This window comes from Cimex lectularius, unplaced genomic scaffold (assembly GCF_000648675.2).
Source record: "Cimex lectularius strain Harlan isolate CLEC.00 unplaced genomic scaffold, Clec_2.1 scaffold464, whole genome shotgun sequence".
Lineage (NCBI taxonomy): Eukaryota > Metazoa > Arthropoda > Insecta > Hemiptera > Cimicidae > Cimex > Cimex lectularius.
In genome coordinates, this window is record NW_019392988.1 from 47,116 (window position 1) to 73,160 (window position 26,045).

The 26,045-nt window shown below is 35.4% G+C and overlaps 1 protein-coding gene across 1 annotated transcript in view; it reads right to left on the reverse strand.

The window, feature by feature from the left end:
* Positions 1 to 1,269: 1,269 nt before the first annotated feature.
* Positions 1,270 to 26,045, reverse strand: part of LOC106670600 (chaoptin-like) — a 44,845-nt gene continuing 20,069 nt past the window's right edge. Inside the window, exons 4-6 of the mRNA XM_024229605.1 lie at positions 15,347 to 17,795; positions 3,832 to 3,983; positions 1,270 to 1,682 (exon numbers count right to left, since the gene is read on the reverse strand). Coding sequence (XP_024085373.1) covers positions 1,301 to 1,682; positions 3,832 to 3,983; positions 15,347 to 17,795 — 2,983 coding nt within the window. The 3' untranslated portion in view covers positions 1,270 to 1,300. The remainder of the gene's footprint in view (positions 1,683 to 3,831; positions 3,984 to 15,346; positions 17,796 to 26,045) is intronic.

Here is a 26,045-nt window from a genome sequence, read left to right on the forward strand (position 1 = left end):
ATATCAGTTGGAACATGTCAAAAGTACAAAATTTAAAATTTTGGTCATCATTGCACGTTCTACTGAGGTTACAAAAAATACCTACACTCGTTAAATTTTACAAAAACTTCTTCATTTAATATGCTTTACGTTGATATATCCAGGTTTTTAAATAACGTTCTAGTAGAGTTGAAAAATAACAATTGAATGTTCGAAAACGTGAGCTAAGGTAAATTTGAAGGGGGGAGTAGAAATTCAGAATGTCAGTTATGCATTCGAGAAGAGGGAAAACACTTTGAGCATTTCCTCTGAAAAGTTCCTCCTTTGTTGTTAGGTGCTTGCTACAAGAAGAACCATTGCATTTTATTGCATGAAACTTTCTGGTATGGTTTTTGTGAGATTACAGATGTGTCATTTTTATTTTACAAAGCGAGTTCTAATTGATTTATTTCTACCCCCCTCCAAATTTACCTTGGCTCACGTTTCCGAACATACAGAACAGAAAAATTCCGAATTGTTATTTTTCAACTCTACTAGAACGTTATTTAAAAACCTGGATATATCAACGTAAAGCATATTAGATGAATAAGTTTTTGTAAAATTTGACAAGTTGTAAGTATTTGTTTTGTAACCTCAGTAGAAGGTGCAATCATGGCCAAAATTTTAAATTTTGTAATTTTGACATGTTCCAACTGATATTGGCTAACATTTTATGTCATTCAGATTATTGCAAAGAAGGGTCTTACAGCAAATTTAGCGTTCTTTCAAATGGTGTTATTGGATTTGTTGTAGTCTCAACATTTTGGAAGTTGTAAGCGTTTTTATGTGGTAAGGTAATGAAAAGTTGAAAAAACCTAAATTGACGAATATCTTCAAAATAGAGAACTTTCCGAAAATTTTCTCCTGAGCATTTTTTGCTCCAAACGAAGAGTAGAATCGATTCCCTGAGATTCCTCAGAAGGAACTGGGGCACCCTGTATACGTGAGGTACCGGCAATGACCCATGTATTTAGCCGGCCAAAAGAAAAAAAAAACAGCTCAAGTTGAGGTTTTACAAATAAATAAACTTAAAAAATTAAATATGTTAAAAATTAGGGAAAATTGTTTAAAAATATTGATGTATTAAAACTACAATTGCTGGTTTCTTTATTTGAGTTTTATTTTTATTTGTTTTGCAAGGGTATATGTATGTGTAAAAGCACCAATAGTATCATAGAAAAATTCTACAATTCTACAGTGTATATTTTTGTGAAACAAACGAAAAAATTATAGATTAAAAAACGTGCAAAATCTTAGAAAAATGGGTGTTGTTTTATGGTTACTAAACATTCCTCTTACCAGAAATGAGCTTGGTGCCTGAGTTCTCCCAGCTCGTCAGATTGTAATAAAGAATGTCAGGAGAGAGAGACGTCAGTCGGTTGTTCCTCAGGTCTAACGATAGGTGAGTGACTCTGAGTGACGAGAGAAGTCCGAGGGGAAGTTCCTCGATGGAAGTGTCTCTGATTTGGAGTACGAGCTCCGGAGTGGGCGTCAGGCCCCGCAGTGCCCCGCTGTCCAGCTCTTTGAGCCCGGCTCCTTTGATCTCCAGGTGGCGCAGTTTCTTCCCCAAAGGACCTCCCAGGGTGGAAAGCCGTGTCTCTGTCACTGTGACCGACAGACGTCGCAATGACGTGATCCTTCTCACGAGCTGTCCCACTCCGTAACTAAACACAAACGTCCTCTGTGTTATTTGATATTCACATTTTTGATCTTATAGAAAAAACGTCTTACATGAAAGAACATACAATATATAAGTTAAACATGCAATATTTTGTAAACTTTTTTGACGATGGTTCGCAATACCAGCGGTATCAATCAAAGCTCTCGGTTAAAAGTTTTCCAATAAAATTTGCATGAAAATTTTAAATAAATTGATAAAATTTGTTTCGTGGGGTTATAAAAACCTTTAAAAAATTAAAACAGTTGGCGTGGAAAACCATGTTAGAATTGAATTATTTTCAATCCTTAATTTATTTTGCTATGATTATTTGTTGCAGATCAAAAGGTTTCGTATAAAATCAATTTGTTAAATTTGTCAACGTGATTAAAAACGGGCGGCTTTGAGCAAAACGGTGAAATGGACAGGGTAAAGTACATCTCATCCCTAAATAATCAGATCAGTTACAATCCATTCCTAGCTAAGCATATTTCCATGTCTGCCGTTTTCCTTTTAAATGTCATTCCATTATGAAACGTCCATCTCGAGCCTCGCAAAAAGCATTATGAAATATCTACCGGTTTCCGACCCTCTCTCCGGTTTAAGGACTCCCCTGGGAAAACCAGGTGTTTCTCAAATTACAACAGCCCCGAACTTCTTATGCAATCCAGAAATATGGAGATGTATTTTTTTCTCCACGGCCTGTATTGCCTGCCTCTATTGAAATTACAACAAAATGTAAATTTCAGTATCTGCACTTTGGGTTAAAATATTACTGACTGGATAATTCGAGATCTGCTGAATTTATTATCAATATGTATGAACTTCATATATGTATGCGCCGTTTTAGTGAAACATTTGGGCCAAAATAAATTATTTATTAACTTGTACAAAGTTATTTTTGTTAGACGAGTTACTACGGACGTGGGATCAACGAAGATAATTAAACTTTTTTTGGGGATACAAGGTTGAAAAATATTTTCAGAGTGTTATTGCCAATAGACCATTGAACCTAGAAAAAATTAAGTAGTTTATTTAATTCCACTAATTTCGTGACCAATTAATATATTACAATTAATTAAGGTTTTTAGTTGAGATAAAAAGTCAATTGCACGAGCGGGATAAGGAGGGAAAATTCAAAAGGTGCGGTTGAGATGGGAAGTTGGTGTCCGAGTGGATCGAGGTCACGATAGCTCAAGTGGTCGAGCAGCGGCGTATCAAGCCGAAGATCATGGGTTCGAATCCCGCTCGTGCCACTGACTTTTTTATCTCAACTAAAAACCTTAATTAATTGTAGTTTATTTAATGTTGGTTTCGGTCTTTATTTTGCCTACATTTTTCGATTCGATTTTTATGTGGAATAAGAAAATAATCATAGATTATTATCACATTTTAACTTACGAAATTGCATAGAATTAATATAATGGAAAGAAACAAAATTAATTGCTTTGGGAAGTCCGTCGGGAGAATTACCAGTGCTTTAAAGTTAAAAAAAATGCATTACAGGTCCGATTGACCAGTTAACTATTTTCAATTAATTAATCTTTATGAAAGATATTGGATGAGATAAAAAAGGCAGTGTCACGAGCGGGATTCGAACCCACGATCTTCGGCTAAATACGCCGATGCTCTACATCTTGAGCTAACGTGATTTCGATCCGCTCGGACACTAACTTCCCATCTCAATCTCACCAAATTCGAGAGGTTCTCAACCAATACCTTTCATAAAAATTAATTAAAAAATAATTTTTTAAAATAAATTTCGTCTACAAGTAATTTTATTTGATAGCACGCATCCCACCATCTTCTAAAATAATGTTCTGTTGTTTTTTCATTGTCTTTGTAAATAAAAAAAAGAAAATGGGCAAATAGCGAGACTGATGAGATTACAAGCCATTTACCTCGAACATTAAACACATGCTTCAGAATTCAATAAAGGTTGTGAATAAAGCACGTGCTTAATCGTTTATTTTATAATAATTGCATAAATAGTTTATTGGTTTATTTATTTACGTCGCGTTGCTAACAACGTTTACGAGAAAAACAGAAAAGCGGACCTTTCGACTCTAAAGGGATTTTTTAATAAGGGAGGAGGTTTTGTAAATCAAACGATCAGGAGAAGGATCTCTAAAATAGAGTTGATTTGATTAATTTACCTTAAGATGTTGGGCCAAGTTTGTATATTGAGACTTCTCAAGGCTCCTAAACTGGAAAGGCAGTCGCTATCGAGCCTTTCCAACTTGTCCAATCCCGTTAAGTCTAATGACTCCAGCCTGCCCAAGCCTTTAAAGCTCTCCTTACTCAGCGACTGAAAACGAAAAGGAAAAGGTGTCAATGAATGGAAATCTCTCGTACAAACGGCTCGGATTAATTTGCTTTGAACGAAGAGTTTAAGTTTTAATTTTTCCTTTGGGAACATGCGTCATAAATTCGTACAATAATTGATTACTATATATATTTTTATAATTTATGCTGATATTGATGATATAGAAATACTGGCACATCGGTTCGGGCCCATCGATTTCTCAATCGGTTTACACCCGAGGTCAACACAAATTTATCCAAGCCATTATCGTTTATTATCATATTTAATGGTTTCCATGAAACAAGGTATTATTTGTAATAAACACAACAAACAACCGTAGTTCTCTCCAAGTACAAATATATATATAATTCAACTCTTAAAAGTGTCTATTCTTTTGTGTCTGGGATAGTGTTAGGGGAGAAAAGAGTGCGGTGGGGGTTGGTAGTGTGAGGGGAAGTGGTGAGTGATTGAGTGACAGGGGTTCCAAGAAAAGAAGAAAAAGAGACTAAAAGGGAGAAAATAACGTGTAGTGTGAGTAAAATAGAAAGAAAGAGAAATAAAGTAGACGAGTAAGGAAGAGAAATAAAGAGGAAAAAAGAAACTGATAAAAAAGAAGGAGCAAGTTAAATAGAAAAGAATACAGAGAGAAGGTGTATCAAAACGTTAGATAATGAGAAAAGGGGATAAAAAAGAGATACATACTTAGATGCAGAGAGAGAAAAACAGAAAGGAAAAGAGAGAGAGAGAGAGAGAGTGTGATAGGTTTCTAAGAAAGAAGAAGAGTCTAAAAATTAAGAGCAAGTCTGCAATAAAGACAAAAGAGATAAAGAAAGAGGAAAGAAAGAACGAAAAAAAGGAAGGAATGAGTATAAATATAAACTGCTCAAAAATGAATAGGTATATTGCCAATTTTATAATATTCATTTCATAACGAATTTCACTCCATATTTGTTGGAACGCTGCACTCAGTTGTTGCAGGTCAACTGGCTGCGAATGGTGTTCGTAAAGCCTTCACTGCAACGCATCCCACATGTGGTCAATGGCATTAAGGTCTGGAGACAATGGTGGAAAGGGCAGATGAGAAATTCCCAGGTTTTCTAAACATTGATGAACAATTCTGACTCTATGAGATTCGGCATTGTCATCCAGAAATCGAAGATAGCTGTCTATGAGATCCCTTGAGGGATGTATTCCTCGATAATTTATTGGACATAAAGTACTGCTGTGAAGTTGCTTTCAACAATGTGGAGTCCGTTCGTTGTCCATTGTAAATCCCAGCCCAGACCAAATTGTATTGAAGGGAGCACGAATTGTGGCCTTATAAGCACCCCTGTTGTTGGTAGGCTCTTCGGCCCCTGCTATCACTATACAGACCGAAACGCGACTCATTAGTAAATATAACTGCATTCCAATAGGTTTTCTCTTCTAGGAGCTCGCTGCACCGTATTCTCCTAGTTACTGGTGGCAGGCTGTTGCTGCAAGTCTTCTCAAAGGGGTATACAATGTGAGGCCAACTTCCCGATTATAGATCATTTGTGTTGATAAAGGCCTTGCTAAAATAACTTGTACTTTATTTAGGATCTGGCGAGCACTATGGAAAGGATTTTGTCTTGTAGCAGTGACAATATTTCAGAACTTCTTTAGCGTCGTAATGTGCCACCAGACCTCCTATTGGCATTTCCGGTCTCTCGGAATCGAGCTAAAGGCCTGGAGATCACTCTCTGAGAAATGCCAACTACCTTCGCGATACAAACTTGCCGGTGACCTCGATGATTCATTCTCACAATAATATTGCGAACTTCTGGTTCAAGATGATGTCTATCCATGGTTAATGAGGATAAAACTCGATTAAAATGGAGAAAAGGTGTTTCTTTACAAAATCACTAATTAAAGTTGGGTTTATCGACCTAACAGTTATGACATTAGAATTGTTTGAGGTATCCTCATAAGGTCTTTGTGATGGAGTAGACGTTTTCGGCAATTTATGTCGCCACCTCCAACAATTGTTTTAACTTACACCATTGGGTAAAATAAGGGTATAATTAAATTTTATTACGAAAACAATGGAATTTTTCATTGTCTCACAGTAACGATGTAACTATATGCATTATTCAATAAATAGGTCCTGAGGGATGGTGATATAAATCACCGAAAGCTTGGTTAACCAAAAAAAGTCTACTTCATCACAATGACCTTATCAAGATACCTCAAAAAATTTTAACATGAGTAATCTTCATGTTTACTATTCTTAACTAAACCCTTTATTAAAAATGAGGATTAACATTTGTTTGTTTTTGATTGTATTTTCTATTGTGTTTTATCTCCTAGCAAGAATATATCGGTTAATTAATAAAAATTAATATAATAAGAATAAATTACAAATATTCCTATTCATTTTTAAGCAGTTATAAGAGAGAGAAAGGGAGAGAGAAAAAGAGAGGAAGAGATAATGAGAGAGATAAGAAAGAAAAAAGAAAATAAAGAATAACAGCAAGTGCAAGAATGTGTATTGTATGTGATGTTTAGTGACCGTTAGCCAATATTATTTGGAGATCGTGAGATGCGGTCTGGTGGGACGTAGGTTTGAGAAAACATTTTCTTAACGTTTCGATCTTTATTGAGATCATCTTCAGGGCTCAAAGTGTTTGTTTTCCGTGTAGATGTGTTCATGTGTCACAAGAACACAAGAACTACATAGAAAAGAATACACTTTGAGCCCTGAAGATGATCTCAATAAAGATAGAAACGTTGGCAAGATAAAGAAAATGTTTTTCTAAAGTCTACGTCACACCAGACCGCATCTCACGATCTCCAAATAATCATTTAAATATATTTATCTTATTTTTCTCACTTATCAAAGTGTTTCTCAATGTTATTTTACGCTAGGATTGATTTCTTTCTCTACTTCCCAAATTTACTCCAAAGCATGCCACTAATATGCGAAATGCGGAGATAGCGTTTATTAACCTGCCAAAAATGTATCAATGATTCCTACCGTTCTTCTTGTTTCCATAAGTCAATTTCTTTCTGTCAAGTCGCCTCCCCAGATTTTGCATAACACAATTCTCTTTCCACATAAACGTTAACAGTCGAAGAATTTGCGAAAAATCCCTGTCGAAACAAACCTTGAACAGAGTTCCTGTTTCTGAAAGAATAGCCCACAATACTTGTGTAGAGATATGAAGGTAAAAACGATTTGTGCGCTAGTACTAAGTTTTTTAGTTAACCACTGGAAATAGTTTGAAGGAAATTAATTAGGCAATGTGAAGTCACAAGATATTCTATCTCAAACGGCATTCGGTTAACATTGTAAACACTGGCAAGGTTTTAGATCAATTATAATCCCGCCGAATCCAAGGTAATGCATTGTCTCTGTTTTCAAACAGATAGTCGTAATAAGATTATAGGATTTAAGGTTTTATTCCGAGGGGGTTGAAACATTTCGCCCTTTTATCCCCGTATGTATTCGAAACGCCGAAAAACCACCGCGGCGTGTGCGAACTAAATTAGCAGGTAGGATTTATTGAAGCAAATAAAACTTTTTGCGTCCCGTCCCTTTTTATACTAAAAGGATTAGAATAATGTTTCAAAATTTAGGATCGAAAATGTGCATTACCGTCGGATCAAACCGAAACGGGAGAAAAAAAAAAGAATGCACATTCAAAAATAATTTTAAACCTGGCCCTTGAGGAAAATAAAAAATTACAAACTTTGATTGTATTTAATTAAATTTTATAATATATCAAATTACAAATACGAGATGGTATTATTTAAATAAATAATGATAAGATAAATAATGGTGGCATAAATTTGACTATATTATCAGATATTTCTTCTTCCCACATATTTGGCTAGCGTTTCTCTGTTTTAAACCTTCGGGAGTAAATAAACTTTATTCCTCAAAAGTGAAGATAAACCTGGCACTTCTCGTTTATTTTACAATAAATGTGTCAAAATTTACAGTTTAATTATTTTCCGGCCAATATTGGAATTTAGCGCCAATACATTTTTTCAACTTCCAGCTTGAAGTATAAAAGTGCCATTCTTACAATAAATACCTTATTGGGTAAAAACCCATATTTAGATGGAACGAATTCATCGATATAATTTCATTGTTAGATTGAATTATATGCGTGACAAAGAGAGAGAAGTTTATTTTTTTGAAAAAAAGAAATTGGCTGACCAGTCAAATATCTGTCCCTCACGCGAAGCAAATAAGCAAGTAACCTAAGGCCAGTTAATTGAGAAACCACAGCCAACAGACTATCAAAAACATCCCCTGTTCAAACTTTTCATTCTATCATTTCCGGTCATATTTGTCCAATGATACGCTATTTGGATTGATTCTCTAACAAATCATAAATGAACCCTCGGCCGGATGATTCGTCGTCTAAGTTATCAAGACGAATTACAGTGGCATTGTTGTGGATAATCCGAGAACGGTCACGGCTTGAGTCCTGCCAAACTCTCAGGAAATTCATAGAACACTTAAGGGTCCTCAGATCTTGACCTAATTAATTTGTATAAATTGCAATGCTTTACGTTTTGTTTCACAAATTATTTCAGTTGCCGCCATTTTTATACAGTATTTTTAACGGACGTTCTTTTTATCTTAGATGAAATGCACAGACAGTGGAAAGTTATATGATAATATTGGATTGTAAACAGTGATATGATGTATATGAATAAGTCTAAAAAAGATTAATATTTGACTTGAGATTTAATAATGTTTTCATACGCAAAGGCGTATGTAAGAATCTAATATATTTTTCTCTTTATTATGCTGTAAGTCTCGGCATTTCATTGCTTCTACTCTTATTTTATCTTTTATGTGGCATCCTGCTGAAAAATACATTCGGTTTGGTTGCGGGGCTTTGATGTAAAAATGCAACGCAACTCCTGCAGGAATCGCGACTTTACCACGGACATGGAGCTCGGCCAACGCAATTCTTCACGTTTCATCGCAATTCACAAAGTCGTCCGTGTTGGAAGGCAATAAATTCCAACGTCTGATGAACCAGTTTTATCCCGGACTTTTTAATAATTTCCTTGGCAAAGACCACGGAAGAATGTATTATAGGATTTGGGCCAAAAAAAATCAAGATTTCGAAGCCTTTTTAGCTAGGTCGTTTGTAATCCCCTTCTTGAAATGAAGATAAAATATATCTTTTTCTTGAATTTTGTCTATAAAAATTGAAATTACACAGAACAACGTAATTTGGTAATTCTAAATTACGAATTATATATTATTTCACAAGGTTTTTATAGGAGCGCTGAGATTTGATTTTCAAACAGTGTTAATACCTTTTTACAAGATAAATACGTTAGTTTAATTAGAAAATATCCAAACATGGCGTATTCTTTGTTTACAGTAAACCCTCCAAGGAGTGAATATTCATTAACAAATTATGTATTCATGAATGTTGTACATCGTATCCAATTTCCTTTCATGACTGATCGATCGAATGTCATTAGCTTGTTTAATTATTAGTGACAATTATTATCAACGGTTACGGAGATAGACAATTTTAGCCGTATAATATTTTAAAATAATCTAACTCTTTTTTTATGCTTTTGTTAAACTAATCTTAATATTAATGGAACTAAGATGGATTTTAAGGCAAAAAATTATACAATCATTTTGCAAAATGAGCATCATCAATCATCCGTTTTCATCCAACGCTCTTGACTTTGTAATGATGAAATTTCTCAATTATGGATATAATTAGCAGTGGTAGACATATTTGACAATCTACCTAATGAAAAGAAAAATATTTCGTCTAGATAGTAAATTGTCACTAGATGTAATTTTATGCAAAGAAACAGCAATGTTGGCTTGTTTTATGTATGTTTAAAATTAACTTCACTAATTTCGTAGTCCGCTTGACTAATTAATGCATTACAATTAATTAAGGTTTTTAGTTGAGATTAAAAAAGTCAATGGCACGAGCAGGATTCGAACCCACGATCGAGTATCGATCAATACCACTTGAGCTATCGCTTGTCCCTCCTTTTTGCCATTTTTCAAGTTGATGTCCGAGTGGATCGATGCCACGATAGCTCAAGTGGTAGAGCAGCGGCGTATCTAGCCGAAGATCGTGAGTTCGAATCCCGCTCGTGCCATTGACTTTTTTTCATCTCAACTAAAAACCTTAATTAATTTTAAAATTAGCTAATTTTTCTTAAGCACCTCATGAAAGGAAATGCTGAGCTGTTAGCATTGCGAATTTTGACGTGTTCAATTTGTCTATGAATTTAATACGCCATAATAATCCAACAAATGTAAATGCATTTTTATGTTGTAAATAAGATTAATATTGTTATTATAGTTTACCCATAATATAAAGTTATTATTATTATTGTTTTAAGCTGAATATTCATGTTTTTTATATGATCCAACAAACACTGTCATTAAAAGGTCGCATAAAAACATAATATATAAAAATTTTGCGATAATATTTTTGTTTTAAAGTTTTCGTATATTTTTACACATGGTCTTGTTTATAAAACTTTTAGCATGAATTATCCATCAACCATTTTTTTTTAAACAATTTCTTCGTTGATGCCAAGACTTGTTAATATTGAAACAATATCCTGTTTCTAAACGGTGTTTTTTTTTTTTTCATTTATTTGTATCTACAACTGTACATGTATTATGTACAACCAGCAGATTGGATTTCAGATTATGCGTTTGGCATTATGGGCGTTATTGAGAAAGCTACCCATTGGCAGCCGCTCTGGATTAATGAAATGATATTAATCATTTAAGAGGTCTCTTATCCATATTCTTTTCAGACGTATATGTGGTGATTGTGGGGAATGGAGTAATCGTATTTGTGTGTTGGTGTGATTTTGTAATTTACTATGAAAACGTCTGTAATATGTTTTGATGGATGAAAAAACTGTTAGGATTTGAAGATCTCTGTGAAGTGTATTATTGCTTACATAAAAAGGGGCAGAAACAATTAGTCTTAAAATTTTGGATTGAAAACTTTGTAATCTTTGAATATTGGAATACTTGGCCGATCCATATACTTGGCACCCATACATCCAAATAGGTTTGACTAGGTATGTGTATGTCGAAAGTTTTGATTTTAATGGTAATTTTGATTGTCGGTTGAGGAGGTAATAAAGAATTTTAAATCGTTTGTTCAGTGTTTGTTTTTTTAATCGTGTATGTGTGGATTCCATGTTAGTCTTCTATCAAATGTAAGTTCTAAATAGTTAACTTTGTCGGATTGAGGAACAGGTTCATTGTATAAGTATATGCTAGGACAAGTCTCACGACGGAGTGTAAAGGTGATATGTTGTGACTTTGAGGGATTAAACTTTATTTTCCAAAGATTGCTGCTTTTTCAATTGTTGATATGTGGTTTTGTAACATGAGTGAAGCTTATACTTTTAAAAAGTATTGAACACCACACTCACTCCATCATTTATCATTTCTATGAGTGAAGCTTGTGTAAAATAGAGATGGCTTGTTAATATGGCGGTGAGTGTATTCTCATTTGTGGGCATATCAGAAGTAAAAATTGTGTACAACAGCGGAGCGAGTATTGACCCTTGTGGCACACCTGCAAGCACTTCAATCCTAGAAGTCTCCGTATCCTGGTTTACTGCGAAAAATCTCTCTTTAAGGTATGATTGTATAATCAGATAATAGGCCAGGGGTAAAAATAATTTTAATTTGTATAATAATCCCTCATGCCATACTTTGTCGAAGGCCTGAGAAACATCTAGAAACATTCCAGTCGCGTACAGTTTCTGCTCGAGACACGAAGTAATGAAATCAGTCACTCTGTGAAGTTGATGAGTGGTGGAATGATGGGTTCGAAAGCCAAATTGATGGTCTGGTAAGATGTTGTTCGAAGTAGCAATAGAGATAATTCTTTTGTAAATTAATTTTTCGAATAATTTAGAAGGAACGGGTAACAAACTAATAGGACGAAAAGACGATAGGGAGCTTAAATTTTTATGGGGCTTTGGGATCATTTTAATGTAAGAAAGTTTTCATTGTAAGGGGAAGTGTGTAATCCTCAAACTTACGTTAAATAAGGAAGTCGAAAAGAACTGCTTTTTTGGGAAGTTCTTGAAGAACTTCAGCTGTTATCAAATAATGACCAGGTGATTTATTTGTAGGAAGCTGTCGTATTTCTTGTGATACTTGTTTTGGAGTTATTAGTTTAGGTGGCAAATATAGGGGCATAGGTGTTACAAGCGAATCTGATATAAATTTATCGTGTTCAGTGTTCATTATGTTATGAGGTTTGAATACCTCGGAGAGATGTTTCGCAAATGCTTTGGACTTTTCTTTATCGGAAACGATCCAAGTTCCATCATCGTTCCTGAGAGGAGTTGAAACAACGCTATGACACAGGATACGTTTAGTACTACAAGCTTTTTAAAAGTATTTCGTATGATTGTTGTTTAAATTGTTTTATTTCTTTTTTCAATGTATTCAAAAGTTTGTTGTAATTTTGTTTGTCAATGACTGATCTAGTACGTTGCGAAAGGTTTCTAGCCCTTCTTTTTTCGGATATTAATTTCCTTATGTAGAAAGGATAATTTAGAAGATTTTGTTTTTGAGTGTGAGGCAATGAAGATTCCCACGCTGCGTTTTGTATTGTTTTTGTAAATAGATCAACCGCGTTTTCTAGTTCTCCTGGTGTTTTTAACCTAATTGGGACGGAAAGTTTTGCATCAACCAAGGAACGAAATTTTTTCCAATTCATTGGTCCAGGAGTTAGAGTAGGACGATTGTTTTTAATAAAAGGTTTTAATTGAAGTGATAAAAAGACAGGTAGATGGTCAGATGATAAGTCGGTGGAGGTGTTTGTGTGAATTATTTATTCCCTTACAAACAAAAAAATCCAGTAGATCCGGAGATTTTTTCGTTGATGTTGGTGGGAGTGTTTGGTGTGATGTATTTAAACGGTGTTAAACAACAATTAAAACTGTTTCTTTAAATTTTGCAGTAATGAACTTCAGAGTCCGCCTCTTAGCGAATAGCATACTTCCATACGGTTCCGACTTCTCTCACGTATCCCGGAAGAAATTTCCCGCGGGAGCGACGGGAAGAGTCACGTGATATTGGAAAACATCAATTTCACGTGTTTCCCTTTTCTGGGAAACCATCTCCATGTTCGGTACAATCCGGTTGGGAAGAGCTCCCACTGAGTGGACAGGAATGAAATTCCTGCGGTTCTCGTATCGTGCCACAAACAGAAATTGGACTTTTCCCCGGACGGATAACTGAATCCGTGTCTTATACGATGAATTTATTTTTGCTTACGTGGATTTACTTACTCTGATTTCTTTCTTAGAAGGTCTTATTCGACGTGAATTTTCCGCTTGACGTTTAATATCAGCACACGCCCTACGTATTCTGTTTGTCAACTTGGAACTGACAATCTCCAAGGTTAATAATAAAGAAAAACCTGGAAGAAAAACAGCCCCTTGTTTCTAGCACAGAAGGTTTTGTTTCTTTTAACAAGTGACACAGAAATTCATTTCTTTTTCTCGTAGGTACTTTTTCATATAAACAAAACGTATTGCCTTTTATTTCCAGTTTTAAGTAACAATAATTTTAAACCTTATCAATAAAGAATCTAATTTCCAACATAATTCAATTCCTTTCGTATAATACACAAAAAAATTGAACGACCTATGAAATAAACAATCTGACTTACAGATAATTAAGACAAATAACATTTACTCGTTGATAGGCTGGAACACGTTTGACAGACAGGTCGTGTAGACGATATCATAAAAAGGATAAAGGAAATAATATTGTGAATTTACTATACATAAATAGGCTGTAAGAGAGAAATACCGACAGGCGTATTGACTGACTTCGACAGACAGTGTTGCTGATAATGATTGTATAGGTTGACGAGCAGAATGACACGATTGTATTACAGTACAAAAGAAATATTGTGTCAATTTATATTCCATAGCGGGTGTATTGTGTTTAAAAATTATGTAAATGGTGACAGATCAAGTACAATAGAAGGAAAACATTCTGTTATTAATATGTGTAAACGTGGGAGAAAAATGATATATTGTATAAACAATTCATTAGATTTCGTGGTCCGATTGATCAAATAACCTCTTTCAATTAATTAATCTTAATGTATTGGTTGAGGTAACAAAGTCAATGGCACGAGCGGGGTTCGAACCCACGACCTTCGGCTAAATACGCCGCTGCTCTACCACTTGAGCTATTGTGACTTCGATCCATTCGGACTCAAACTTCCCATCAAGTTGTAGAGGAGCAGCGTATTTAGCGGAAAGTCGTGGGTTCGAATCCCGCTCGTGACACTGACTTTTTGCCTCTCTCCGTAGGCATTTCATTTGTCGCCGAGAATCAAATAGATTACACGACAGTTGAAAAATGGCAAAAAGAAAGGAAAATTCAAAAGGTGGGTTGAGATGGGAAGTTAGTGTCCGAGTGGATCGAAGTCACGACAGCTCAAGTGGTAGAGCAGCGGCGTATTTAGCCGAAGGTCATGGGTTCGAATCCAGCTCGTCACGATGACTTTTTTGTCTCAACCAATACCTTACATAAAGATTAATTAATTGAAATATTGTAAAACATTCACCAAACTAAGAAACGAGAATATCTCTATAAGTATGCAATCAACGGTACGTAAAAAGGACAGAGGGCCGCTAATACAAAAAAAAAAAAAAAAAAAAAAGAATGGGAAAATTATTGTTTTATGGTCAATACGTTTGTAGTTTGAAAAGTACAGACAGCTCACTTATAATTCGGTTGATAAAAAATTATTAGGGTAACCATGTTTTTTATTTCGATCTCAACAGTTTAACTTCTGATTTTTCCTTCTCGAAGGTGGGATAATAGGTCATCTCAAAAAAAAACAACAACCAACTTTTTTCAATCCGTAATGTTTCGGATTTATTTTAATGCTTCCTCAGGGGAGTTAGCGCCTATACACCGAACAAAGATTTCTTACATTTTTAGACAAACATGGTTATCATTGTTTTTTTAATACTAACAATTGTCATTAATATTTTGTAATAGCTTATTTTAAAATAAGCCAGTGTGATACATTTCACTACTCACCTGAGGAAGGATTGAAATAAATCCGAAACGTTGTGGATTGAAAAAAGCTGGTTGTTGTTTTATTGAGATGACCTATTATTCCCCCTTCAAAATGGAAAAATCAGAAGTTAATCGAAAATTATTATAATATTCAAAACATCAATTAATTATGCAGAGTTTAGACAAAATCAATGAAAGTGGATTTGTAGAAGCATTTTTGATTAAATTTTTTTAATTTGAAGGCAATTATTATTATAAATTACAGACATACAAGGGTTTAAAAAGCTGGATGAATATGTCTTACCTTGATAGGATTGTAGGTCATATCTAAGTGTTTGAGAATGGGAAACTTGCTCCATACTGGGACAACCTGTATTCTGCATTTAGATATGTAGAGTGTTCTGAGTGCTGGTGCGGACAGGGAAGCAATAGACGTCAATGGATTGGAAGAAAGGTTGAGGGAGACTAGTTTCTCCAAAGGCGGCAAAGGTGGAAGGTTCCGAATTCCTGTGTCGCCTAAGTTCAGCACCCTCAGTTCCGGGCTGTACTTAAGCAGCTCTTTATGGTCGGCCCTGATCCTGTTACCGCAGAGCTCGAGGCGCAGGAGGACCGTAAGGCTCTTGAAAACGCCATCCTGGAGGACGGTCAGCTTGTTGTGACACAGATTAAGTACGGTGAGAAGCGGCGTTTCAGGGAAAAGGGTCGAGTCGAGCCGTTCGATGTGGTTGTGCGACATGTCGAGTATCCTCAGCGTGAATCCGACCTCGCCGAGTGCGGCGCCGGGCACGACGAGGAACTCATTATTGGAAAGATCCAGCCTTTCGAGTTTCGTGTTTTGAAAAGCGTCTCTCGGGATGCTCCTGATGTGATTAAAAGAGAGATCGACGACCCTGAGGCGAGACAGAGACTTAAATTGCTCCATGTGAAGTTGTTCGATGTGATTGTGCGACAAATCTAATATCTGGAGATTTCCTAATCCGACGAACGCCCTTTTCCGCAAACTCACGATTGAATTATGCTGGAGCGTCAAGACTTGGAGTTGGGGGAGTTCGCTAAACGCCATTTCGTCTAATTTGGTAATGTGATTGTAACCGAGAAATATTTTGCAAAGCGACAGAGAGATCGATTCGAAAAATTCCTTCGGAACGAAACTTATTCTGTTGTGCGTCAGGTCTATCGTGTTTATGCAAACGGGGCGCATAATATCGGCGACTCTAAGATTTGAAATTTGATTCCGGGACAGGTTCAAATTTAATGGCAGATAAGGCGCGGTCACATTTTGAAAAGCGCTCAACGAAAAGTCTTGGAGCTCGTTCGATTGAAGATCCAAGCGGACGAGCGTAGCGATGTCGTTAAATGCTCTGGGCGATATCGTCGATATTTTATTATCAGACAGAATGACAGATAATTTGGACGGAAGACTTCTGAATGCATTTGTTTTTATTGTGTTTATTTGGTTTCCGCTTAGCACTATCGACTGCACTTCAGGTAAACCGGAAAACATGTGAGGATCGACGGAAATCAAATGATTAAAGGACAGACGGATATCTCTGAGATCTCGGTGAATACTGGGGTGAAATATTCCTATTGGTATATGGGACAACCGGTTGCCTTCTAAATTTAAGTATTGGAGGTTTCTAAACGAGTACAAAGCGCTTTGCGTTACCGATCTCAGGCTGTTATTGTCCAATGCAAGCCATATGAGGCTTTTCAGAGGCTTTAAAACCTCTTCCGGGAACTCCTCTTGGTAGAGACCGAAACTTACTTCTAAACTTTCTAAAGTAGTTTCCATATCGATGAAGGCGTCCGGGTCGACGGCGCTTATCTTGTTGAAAGAGAGGGAAAGTTCTCGCAAATTGGGCATCTGCCGGAAAGTGTGGGCGTGCAACTCGATTATCCTGTTGTTCATGAGGAGGAGAGTCCTAAGATTTTCTAGGCCGTAAAAGTCGTCTTCGTTTATTTCCATTATTTGGTTGTACCCCAAATTCAAATGGGAGAGTTTCTTGCAATCTTCTAAAGCGGCTGACGGCACGGCTTCCAATTTGTTTCCCGCCAAAGACAAGGCGCTAAGCGTAGACGAAAAGCTCTGGAAGGTATCGTTTTGTATAAAGGATATATTATTGGACGGTATATAAAGGTATTTGAGCTTGTTTAACGTGGTCAACGCGTTAGGAACCACCTGAAAAAAGTTCCCTCCGAGGTCTAAGTACTCTAATGTGTCTTCTACACCTAGGAAAACTTTATCACCTAGCGCTTCCAAACGGTTTTGTGAGAGGTTGATACGGCCCGCGCCTGTGCCTCTGAAAGCGCCTTCCCAGATGGACGTGAGCTGGTTCAAATCTAGCAGCAAGTCCCTCACTTGCAAGCTGCCGTTAAACACGCCCTTGAGCTCTCTAAGAAAGTTTTCGCCTACGTCCAACTTCTCCAGTTTCTTCCTGTGCTTGAAATTGTACAACGGAAGGGTGTTTATAAAGTTGTCTCTCAAGTAGAGCCACGCTATCCTCTCTGAAGATACGATGTAGTCAGCGGGGAATATCGAGAAAAGGTTCGAGGAGAGGCTGAGGGTCTGGAGGGAAGGAGGGAATGAGCCGGGCTCGATGGCCCGCATGTGGTTTTTGTCCATGTTCAGCCAGGTGAGGGATTTGAATTTTTCGAGACCTTTCATAGTCACGAGGTGGTTCTCGCCGAGGAACATCTTCGTCACCGTTCCAGTCGTTCCACCCCAATTTCCTCTCACACTCGTTATACAATTACTGAAACAAAAGATAAAAACATATTTTGTTAATATCGACAATCAATTTTGACAAGTACCAGTATTGATAACATCTTCAAACAATGTGTCTACATGTGGATTTTAGTATATTATTTTTCCGGCAAAACTCATTTTCCGGGATAAAAACTTAGGAATTTCTAAATTCGCAAATATTGTAAATATTATGTAATAGAGCAGCAATGACTCTTTCGTTTAAATATATTACACAGTAGTGTCATATTGTATGTTTTTAACTGTAAATATTTCTTCTATCGCTGGTTAAAATAATTAAACTTGTCTTTATCTCTTGATTTTTTAAATAGTTAACCTATTATTATTTGTAACTTTTTATAATTTATTATTATTATTATTATTATTTTAAAATAATGCTAATAATATGTATTTTTTGGTATAATCGCTGATTTTGTATAAGAAAAAATTGTGAATTGGATAAATAACATATATTTTTCAGGAATTTGTCCATTACACCAAATTATCATCCAACGTATGGATTGTTTTATCGTACCGAGTTGCAATTTCATGGAACTGTTTGGCACTGTTTCAGTCGAGCAAAGAAATTCTCAATGAGATGCCTCAGCTTGTAAGTTGTTTTGTGTAAGTGGCTCCAGTAGCTGGCGATCCTACATGTTTCGAACATCAAGAACACAGAGAAGAACACATCTATGAGATGCACCCGTTTATTAGCTAAAAACCACCATCAAAATCATCCTAACAAATTTTTAAGTATTATCTATAATGTGGTTCTTAATTTTGCTATGTCAATGATGGTTGTTATATTGCTTATACAACTTATCTTATTTGATTTAGACGACATTAAACCTAAATTTCAACTTTTGTCTAACTTCATGAACTTTTAATATTCTGATGTGTTTTTATCACTCATTAAAAATTAGCCGAAAGGTGTTTTCTGGTCAAATTTGACTTAGTATGTACGATACTTGACGCCGCATCATTTTGTTGAAGAACTAAACATTTCGTTGTTTTAATTAATCTTTATGTAAGGTTGAACTGAAAAAGCCAGTTTCACGAGCGGGATTCGAACCCACGACCTTCGGCAGCTGCTCTACCACTTGAGCTATCGCGACTTCGATCCACTTGGACACCAACCACCCACGTCAACCTACAACCTTCAACAGTTCAAATTTTCCCTCCTTTTCCCCATTTTTCAAATGTGTAATCAGGATTCTATTCTCGGCGAGGAATGAAATGGCCACGGAGAGCTTTAGAGAAGATATACTTCGTTTTACTTATTAAATCCATTATATTTCGTGGTCCGATTGACCAAATAACTTCCTTCAATTAATTAATCTTTATGTAAGTTAATAATTGTATAAGATCGAAGTCACGATGGCTCAAGTGGTAGCGCAGCAGCGTATTTAGCCGAAGGTCATGGGTTGGAATCCCGCTCGTGACACTGGCTATTTCATTTCAACCAATACCTTACATAAAGATTAATTAATTGAAAGAAGTTATTTCGTCGATGGGACCACGAAATATAATGGATTTTATTGTATATTCTCGAAAATCCACACCCCTCCCTTCGAAAGCCTGGAAGGGCTGTGGATTTGCCAAACACAAGATTAAAGATGTCCTCAGAAGATACAATTTTAAACAATGTCGCTCTCATCTTGTCCAGGGGCTTTGGGGGACTGATGTTGATACAAGGGTAAGAACCTTTCAGAGGTGTCGATTTGGAATAGAGAAGAAAATATTCTCCCATATCCTGTGGTCCGACGAATCCATATTCGCCATTAATGGCATTCTCAATCTGTAGAATTTTTTGGATGTGGGAACAGGAAAAACCAGATTCACACATCCATGTCATCACTAAGCGGTTCACATTCTGTGCCATCAATTTGTTATTATTTGATAAATTTAAAATCTGATTGCACCAACGTTTTTAGTGCAAAAAATTGCTTAAAACCGTAAGTAAAAACATATATGTTATTATTTAAAATTTCAAAGTGTACTGGATCTGAAGTATCAAACAACAAATATTTAAAAAAGGGGGGAAATTTTTAACTAGACTAATAAAATATTAAATACTATGTTTTGGTTTTTCGATAACGTTATCTTTTCAAGAGAAATTCAGACAGACCATCCAAACAAGACTCTCTGTATACATATAAAAACGAACAAATAAAAATGGGGTTAAAACAATGAATAAAAATTAATAAAAAAAAGCAGCGACAGCTGGTCCGACCATCCTCGCTGTTGTTCAATGAATCTGTTCCACCTCTTTTAATATTAAATCGCAAGAAAAAATATAAATGCGTATGTTCATGTACTCACTCACGTAACCCCTATAAATAATCTGGACAAATATTTTAAAATGTATTGCATTATAAAACAGTATAGTCCTAAACACATGTACCACTCCTTTCATAAACATTTAAGCATAAATTTTATAAAATTGAAATACTACATTCAACTGCCAGAAATTATTTATAATAAAGTATTATATTCAGGAAAAATGTTAATAAACCCATTTACGTTTTCGTAGTCAATTGACCAAGCTACTTCTTTCTCTCAATTAAATTTTCTTTCTTGGTTGAGATTAAAAAGTCAGTGTCACGAGCGGGTTTCGAACCCACGACCTTCGGCTTGATACGCCGCTGTTCTACCACTTGAACTATCGTTAGTTCGATCCGCCCGGACACAACTCTTCATCGAATCCCGCTCAAGACACTGACTTTTTTATCTCAACCAAGACCTTAGAAAGAATAATTAAGTGAGTGAAAGAAGTAACTTGGTCAATTGATTAGGGAAACCTAAACGGATTAATAATTAAAAGTAAAAGAAGTATCACTTCACGAAACCGCTCCTCGAGGCCACTTCATAAGACGTTGAGAATCCAATCCGATTACACGACATTTGAAAATTGCAAAAAGAGGGAAAAATCGTACGGTTGTTGGTTGATATGAAGAGTTGGTGTCCGAGAGTATCGAAGTCACGATAGTTCAAGTGGTAGAGTAGCGGCGTATTTAGCAGAAGATCGTGGGTTCGAATCCCGCTCCTGACACTGACTTTTTTATCTCAACCAAGACCTTAAAAAGAGTAATTAATTGAGTGAATGTTAATAAATTTACAATTTTAAATTAACGAAGATCAAACTTGAAATAATTGTGTAAAAGTTTTGTTATTATAATAATAACTCATAATAATTATAACTCATAAGGTGGGGTTGAGATAGGAAGTTGATGTCCGAGTGGATCGAGGTCACGATAGCTCAAGTGGTAGAGCAGCGGCGTATCTAGCCGAAGATCGTGGGTTCGAATCCCGCTCGTGCCATTAACTTTTTTTCATCTCAACTAAATACCTTAATTAATTGTCATGTATTAATTGGTCAAGCGGACCACGAAAGTAGTGAATTTATTATTATTCTTTTTCTGATGATTTTCAAAAAATATTGAAAAAAGTGACTGCTCCCATTAATGACACGTAAAGTGTTGGGTTTACTAACTTAGAAATATTATTCTGACTTATACGCAGATAAGAATTGTTTAGGTCTTGTGTGCACGTATGTATAACATATTATTAATTTTAAAAAATTCTTCCCAAACAAAAAACATCCAGTTATTTTTACTAGATAAAAATGTATGTCATAATAGACGTGAACAAAGTACATAAACAACAAAATGAATAAATAAGCCCTATCACGTGAGTTCACAAGGACCCGTAGACGAGTTATACCCGGCATGCTGAGCCGCGAAAAGAGATAACACGCCGGGAGGGTCTACATCGGCTACAAAAGGAAAAAAAACATCAATTTGCCTGACAAAACATCCATTTGTAGGTTGGTTAGGAAGGAACCATGGACGCTTTGTCGAGCAATACCTCCGCCCATCTCAAACCACTAACACCAGCAACAGCCCAGCAGCCCAGGCCTGCTTTTATTGCCGCCAATCGGGCAAAAACCCATTTGAACCAGGTTTTTTATCCTCAATTGCCATCAATTTCCCCTCCCGTACATTCGGTTCAATGTTTTAGTAAATTGATGTGTACTTTGTTTATTTGCTTAACTCAAATTTACAAGCGGGCTACGAACTCAGAAACAAATGATCTAAAACACCACGTAAGGAGAAACAAAACAAAAAAGAAAGGTTCCTATTAACCAACTGTTGTTTGTACAGTATTTATTTACATCTACTTTTTACTGGAAATAAATAATAATAATCCTCGAGTAGAAAAAATATAATTAGGGACAAAAAAGCCTAACACTTATATTTTGTGTTTATTTCTAACTCTAATTTTTTAACATTATATTAATTACAGTATACTATTTTAATATATAGCAAATTAAAAGAAATGAAAAATTCATGGGTTTTAATAAAAAATATTAATTTATGATAGTTTGAAAGAAAAATAACTAAAACATCGGAAAACCAATTATTGATGGCAAGAATTTAACTAACAGTTTATTACCTGGGTTTGCACATAATAACGCATTAAGAGCAAACCTACGTTAAAAAAAATTGTCTTAGATAAAATTTAATCTTTCACTAAATAGTTTTCCCGTGTTTTGGTGAATTTTCTTTCAAATCATCTTAAGTAGATACTTTTTATTAAAATTCAGGAATTTCTGATCTCTTTAAATTTGGCTAATATTAACAAAAGTAGGATGTAATTAATATAACAATAAAAATACATAGGTTGAAATAAGCAACAAAATACGTCACGTGTCCGAGTTTTTGTTTTCGATGGTATTATGTTATACACTGACTGGCAAAAAATTCTGCCCACTTGTAATATAACTTGATTTGGACATATTTTTATATATTAATCAAAGTCTCACGTTTTTTAACAGTTCATTATTGAGTTTTTAACTTAAAAAGTAAAAAAAATGGAATTTGCTAAGGAAAATTAAAAAATGATGAAAAAATTAACGAAAAGGCTCTGCGAGTGTTTTCAAGATTGTGGAGTTTATCAGGAAATGCTCTTATTCGACTTTTGAGGTTATCCCATCAATGTTCGTTCGCCAGGGTAAAAACCTGATGCTATGCTGCTGGAGGTACGTTTGTACTATGTGAGCGACATTGGATGTCGCTGATTTCATCTAGGATAGGCAACGAATGTGTTGCGAAATTTCATCCACAAATCGAATGGCCGTCAAAGACCCTCCTGGAACAACAACCAACTCTGTGCGACTCTCCATTGAAATTCCCGCCCACACCATCACTGAGCTACGTTGAAAAGGTTGGCTCTGGGAAAACTTACAGGCTTCGTCTTCTCCACACTGTTTTACACCCATCTGTAGATTGTAGAGCAAATCTACACTAATCTGTAAAAAGTACAGCAGACCAATTGCCCAATGACCAATGGCGTGTTCTCGAGCCCGCGTGTTCTGGTCAATCCTGGTCCGGCGCGAAAAAGCCATCAGTCCATGCTGTTTTAATCTTCTTCGAGCAGTTAAGAAATTTGGACACCTTGAACTTCCTGGAGCTGATAAATCGCTTGAACAACAGTAAGGTGCCGATTTCGCAAAATTCTCAAAGTCAAAAAACGGCGATCCTGTCTTTCTGTTACCTTAGTGTGTCCAGAACCTATGGTAGGATCCAGTTTCTCGAAAACGTATAACGTCTTCTCGCAGAGTTTCGTTTGGAATAACTCCAATGACAATAGCCGCATACGTGATGGAACATCCATCATCAACAGTCCCACACCTCGCGCAACATCCTCAGCACTAAGTGGCATTTTTAAGTTTAAATGTTGAAATTAAGAAAACAAAGATGAATAAAGTTTATTGCTTTAGAATTCAAATGAGATTGAATAAATATTTTAAATGCCGTAAAAATTAAACATAAAAAATCCTTTATCCTTGTTTTGGATTAAGGATTAAGTGTTTTTACGTCTAATCGATATTACCAATTTAAAACATAGCATAAACAAATATTTATTGATAAAAACAATGAGACTAATTAAGGGAGAATATTATTTTATAGAGAAAATTAAAAAAATTAGCTGGGTGGAGTTTTTTGTCTGTCATTGTAACGGTATATAATGATATATATGGTATACATGATATAAAATAATTTGTATTTGCTTTTTACAAATCCTTTACAAATCCTTCATTGGTCCACGCTGATAATCCAATTTTTTTCATCCGATAATAAATACACTGAAAAAATCGATCAGCATTTACTTCCTTTTCCAATATAGAAATAACATATGATATTCGTTAATACCCTTGAATTGAATTGAATGTCTGATCTCGTTTAATTTGGTTTATAAATAACTATGTTGTAATTATTACAGTGATAAAAATACATCTTTGAAATAAACAACAAAATACGTCCGAAATCCGTTTTTTTTGGCCTTTGAAGTATATATATTACAAGTACACGGTAAATGGTATATAATGTATAGTATATTATAATTTGTATTTGTTTTTCTCCACCGCTCTCAATCCATCATAATTAAATATTTGTATTAAAACCCTTGAATTTCTGATCTCGATTTATTTGGTTTACGTAACATAAATATGCTGTAATTAATATAACGATAATAATACACCAGTTTGAAATAAACAACAAAATACGTCCTGTGTACATTTTTATAAAATTTTTATTTATTTAAATATACCACACGTAGGTCGGACACGACAAACATCTCCTTGTTTGAGAATTGACAGCAATGAGTTGTGTTGATTAGAAAGCAAATTGTGTACTGGGAAGTTTGACCTGCGGCCTTGTGGAGAACTGTTCACAGACCATTACTGATCACGGTGACTGCACCTCCACTGTACCGCTGTATAATTTTGTGTCAAAATTATAAATTTCCATTTTAATTGGATCAGTAATAAAGAAAAAAGTCAAAGAAACACACTGTGCCATTTGTGAGGCATATTTTTTAAGGGGATGAATGTTTTTCAAATAGTACTCAATAATTTTGGGCGTCGTATCGACATGTTTTTCCCATATTCATGCAAAATTATTTTTACAAAAAGTTTTACAAAAAGAGACACAAAGTTTTACAAAAGTTTAAAATTGTGGAGGGTAATTAATTATAGTATTATAATTAGTGTGATTTCATTAGTTACTACATATATTTTAAAACTTGTATCTCGACTTCATTTAAAAATCACGGTCACATAGTTTTACTAAAAACATTTAGGCTAGTGCTTACACATCTAGACTCATTGCTCTGTTATTTTATTTATTTATTTTAAAGTGGCATCCGACAGCTTGGTCATTTCAGCCCCGACCGCATGAGAAATATTGCAACACACATTCAATACGCATTCACACAAATAAATACATTCACACTATATATATTGCATTCATTCTATTTGGTAGATGCAGTGCTGAATATTACTCTAGCAACCTGCACACAATAACAAACCAATCCAATTGGGGTCGATGGGGTACTTTTATAAATATTCTGCCATCGACCCAAGTCACGTACACAGCTCGAGGGGCGATGGGGTTGCTGTTCCACCATCAGCCCCTCCCCATTCACTTTAGTAAATACACTCAATCATATAAAACATAGAAACACAAAACACATATCTTGACGGCTATGAACAATAAAAAATTCTCGATTTCACTAAAAGCACAACAGGGGACCCGCTAAACTCGGTACCGTGTGCAAGGCATGCCTACACCCTCTCTGTATGGAGCTAAGGATTCGCAACAGCAGAGGCCAAATCAACCCTTTCCGGAAGCCGGAGTTTAAAAAAAGCCCATTTGTAAGTATGTCGGCCCATTATCCGGTAATCAGTGGCCCTGCATTCCAACCCGGGACTTTTTACTTTATAATGACGCCTACCGTTACAGCCACTGACGCCCCATTTCTTTTATTATTCAATTCCTTTGTGCTACATGTTAAATATTGTAACATTTTACAAATACGTATTTCACTAAGAAATCGGCTATTTTTTTCACGAAGGAATGATAATTTGATGGAAGATTGAATTTCTTCCCAAAGATTAGAGTAAGTCCAGGATAATAAAATATAATTGATTTATTTATATTAAATATTATACATACATGTATTTATTATATGCATTTATACATTTATTATTTATTATAATATAATACATACATATATTTTTGTTAAAATAAAGTATAATAATTCCTGTCATACAGGAGGGCTTAATGCCAACTACCGTTGGGTGACGCGGAAAAAGGGTTCAACATATACTTACATAACATTATCAAATAAAAACAATGGGCTTTGCCAGGATTCGAACCTAGAATCACTAGCGTGGCAAATACGAGTTGAAAACCTT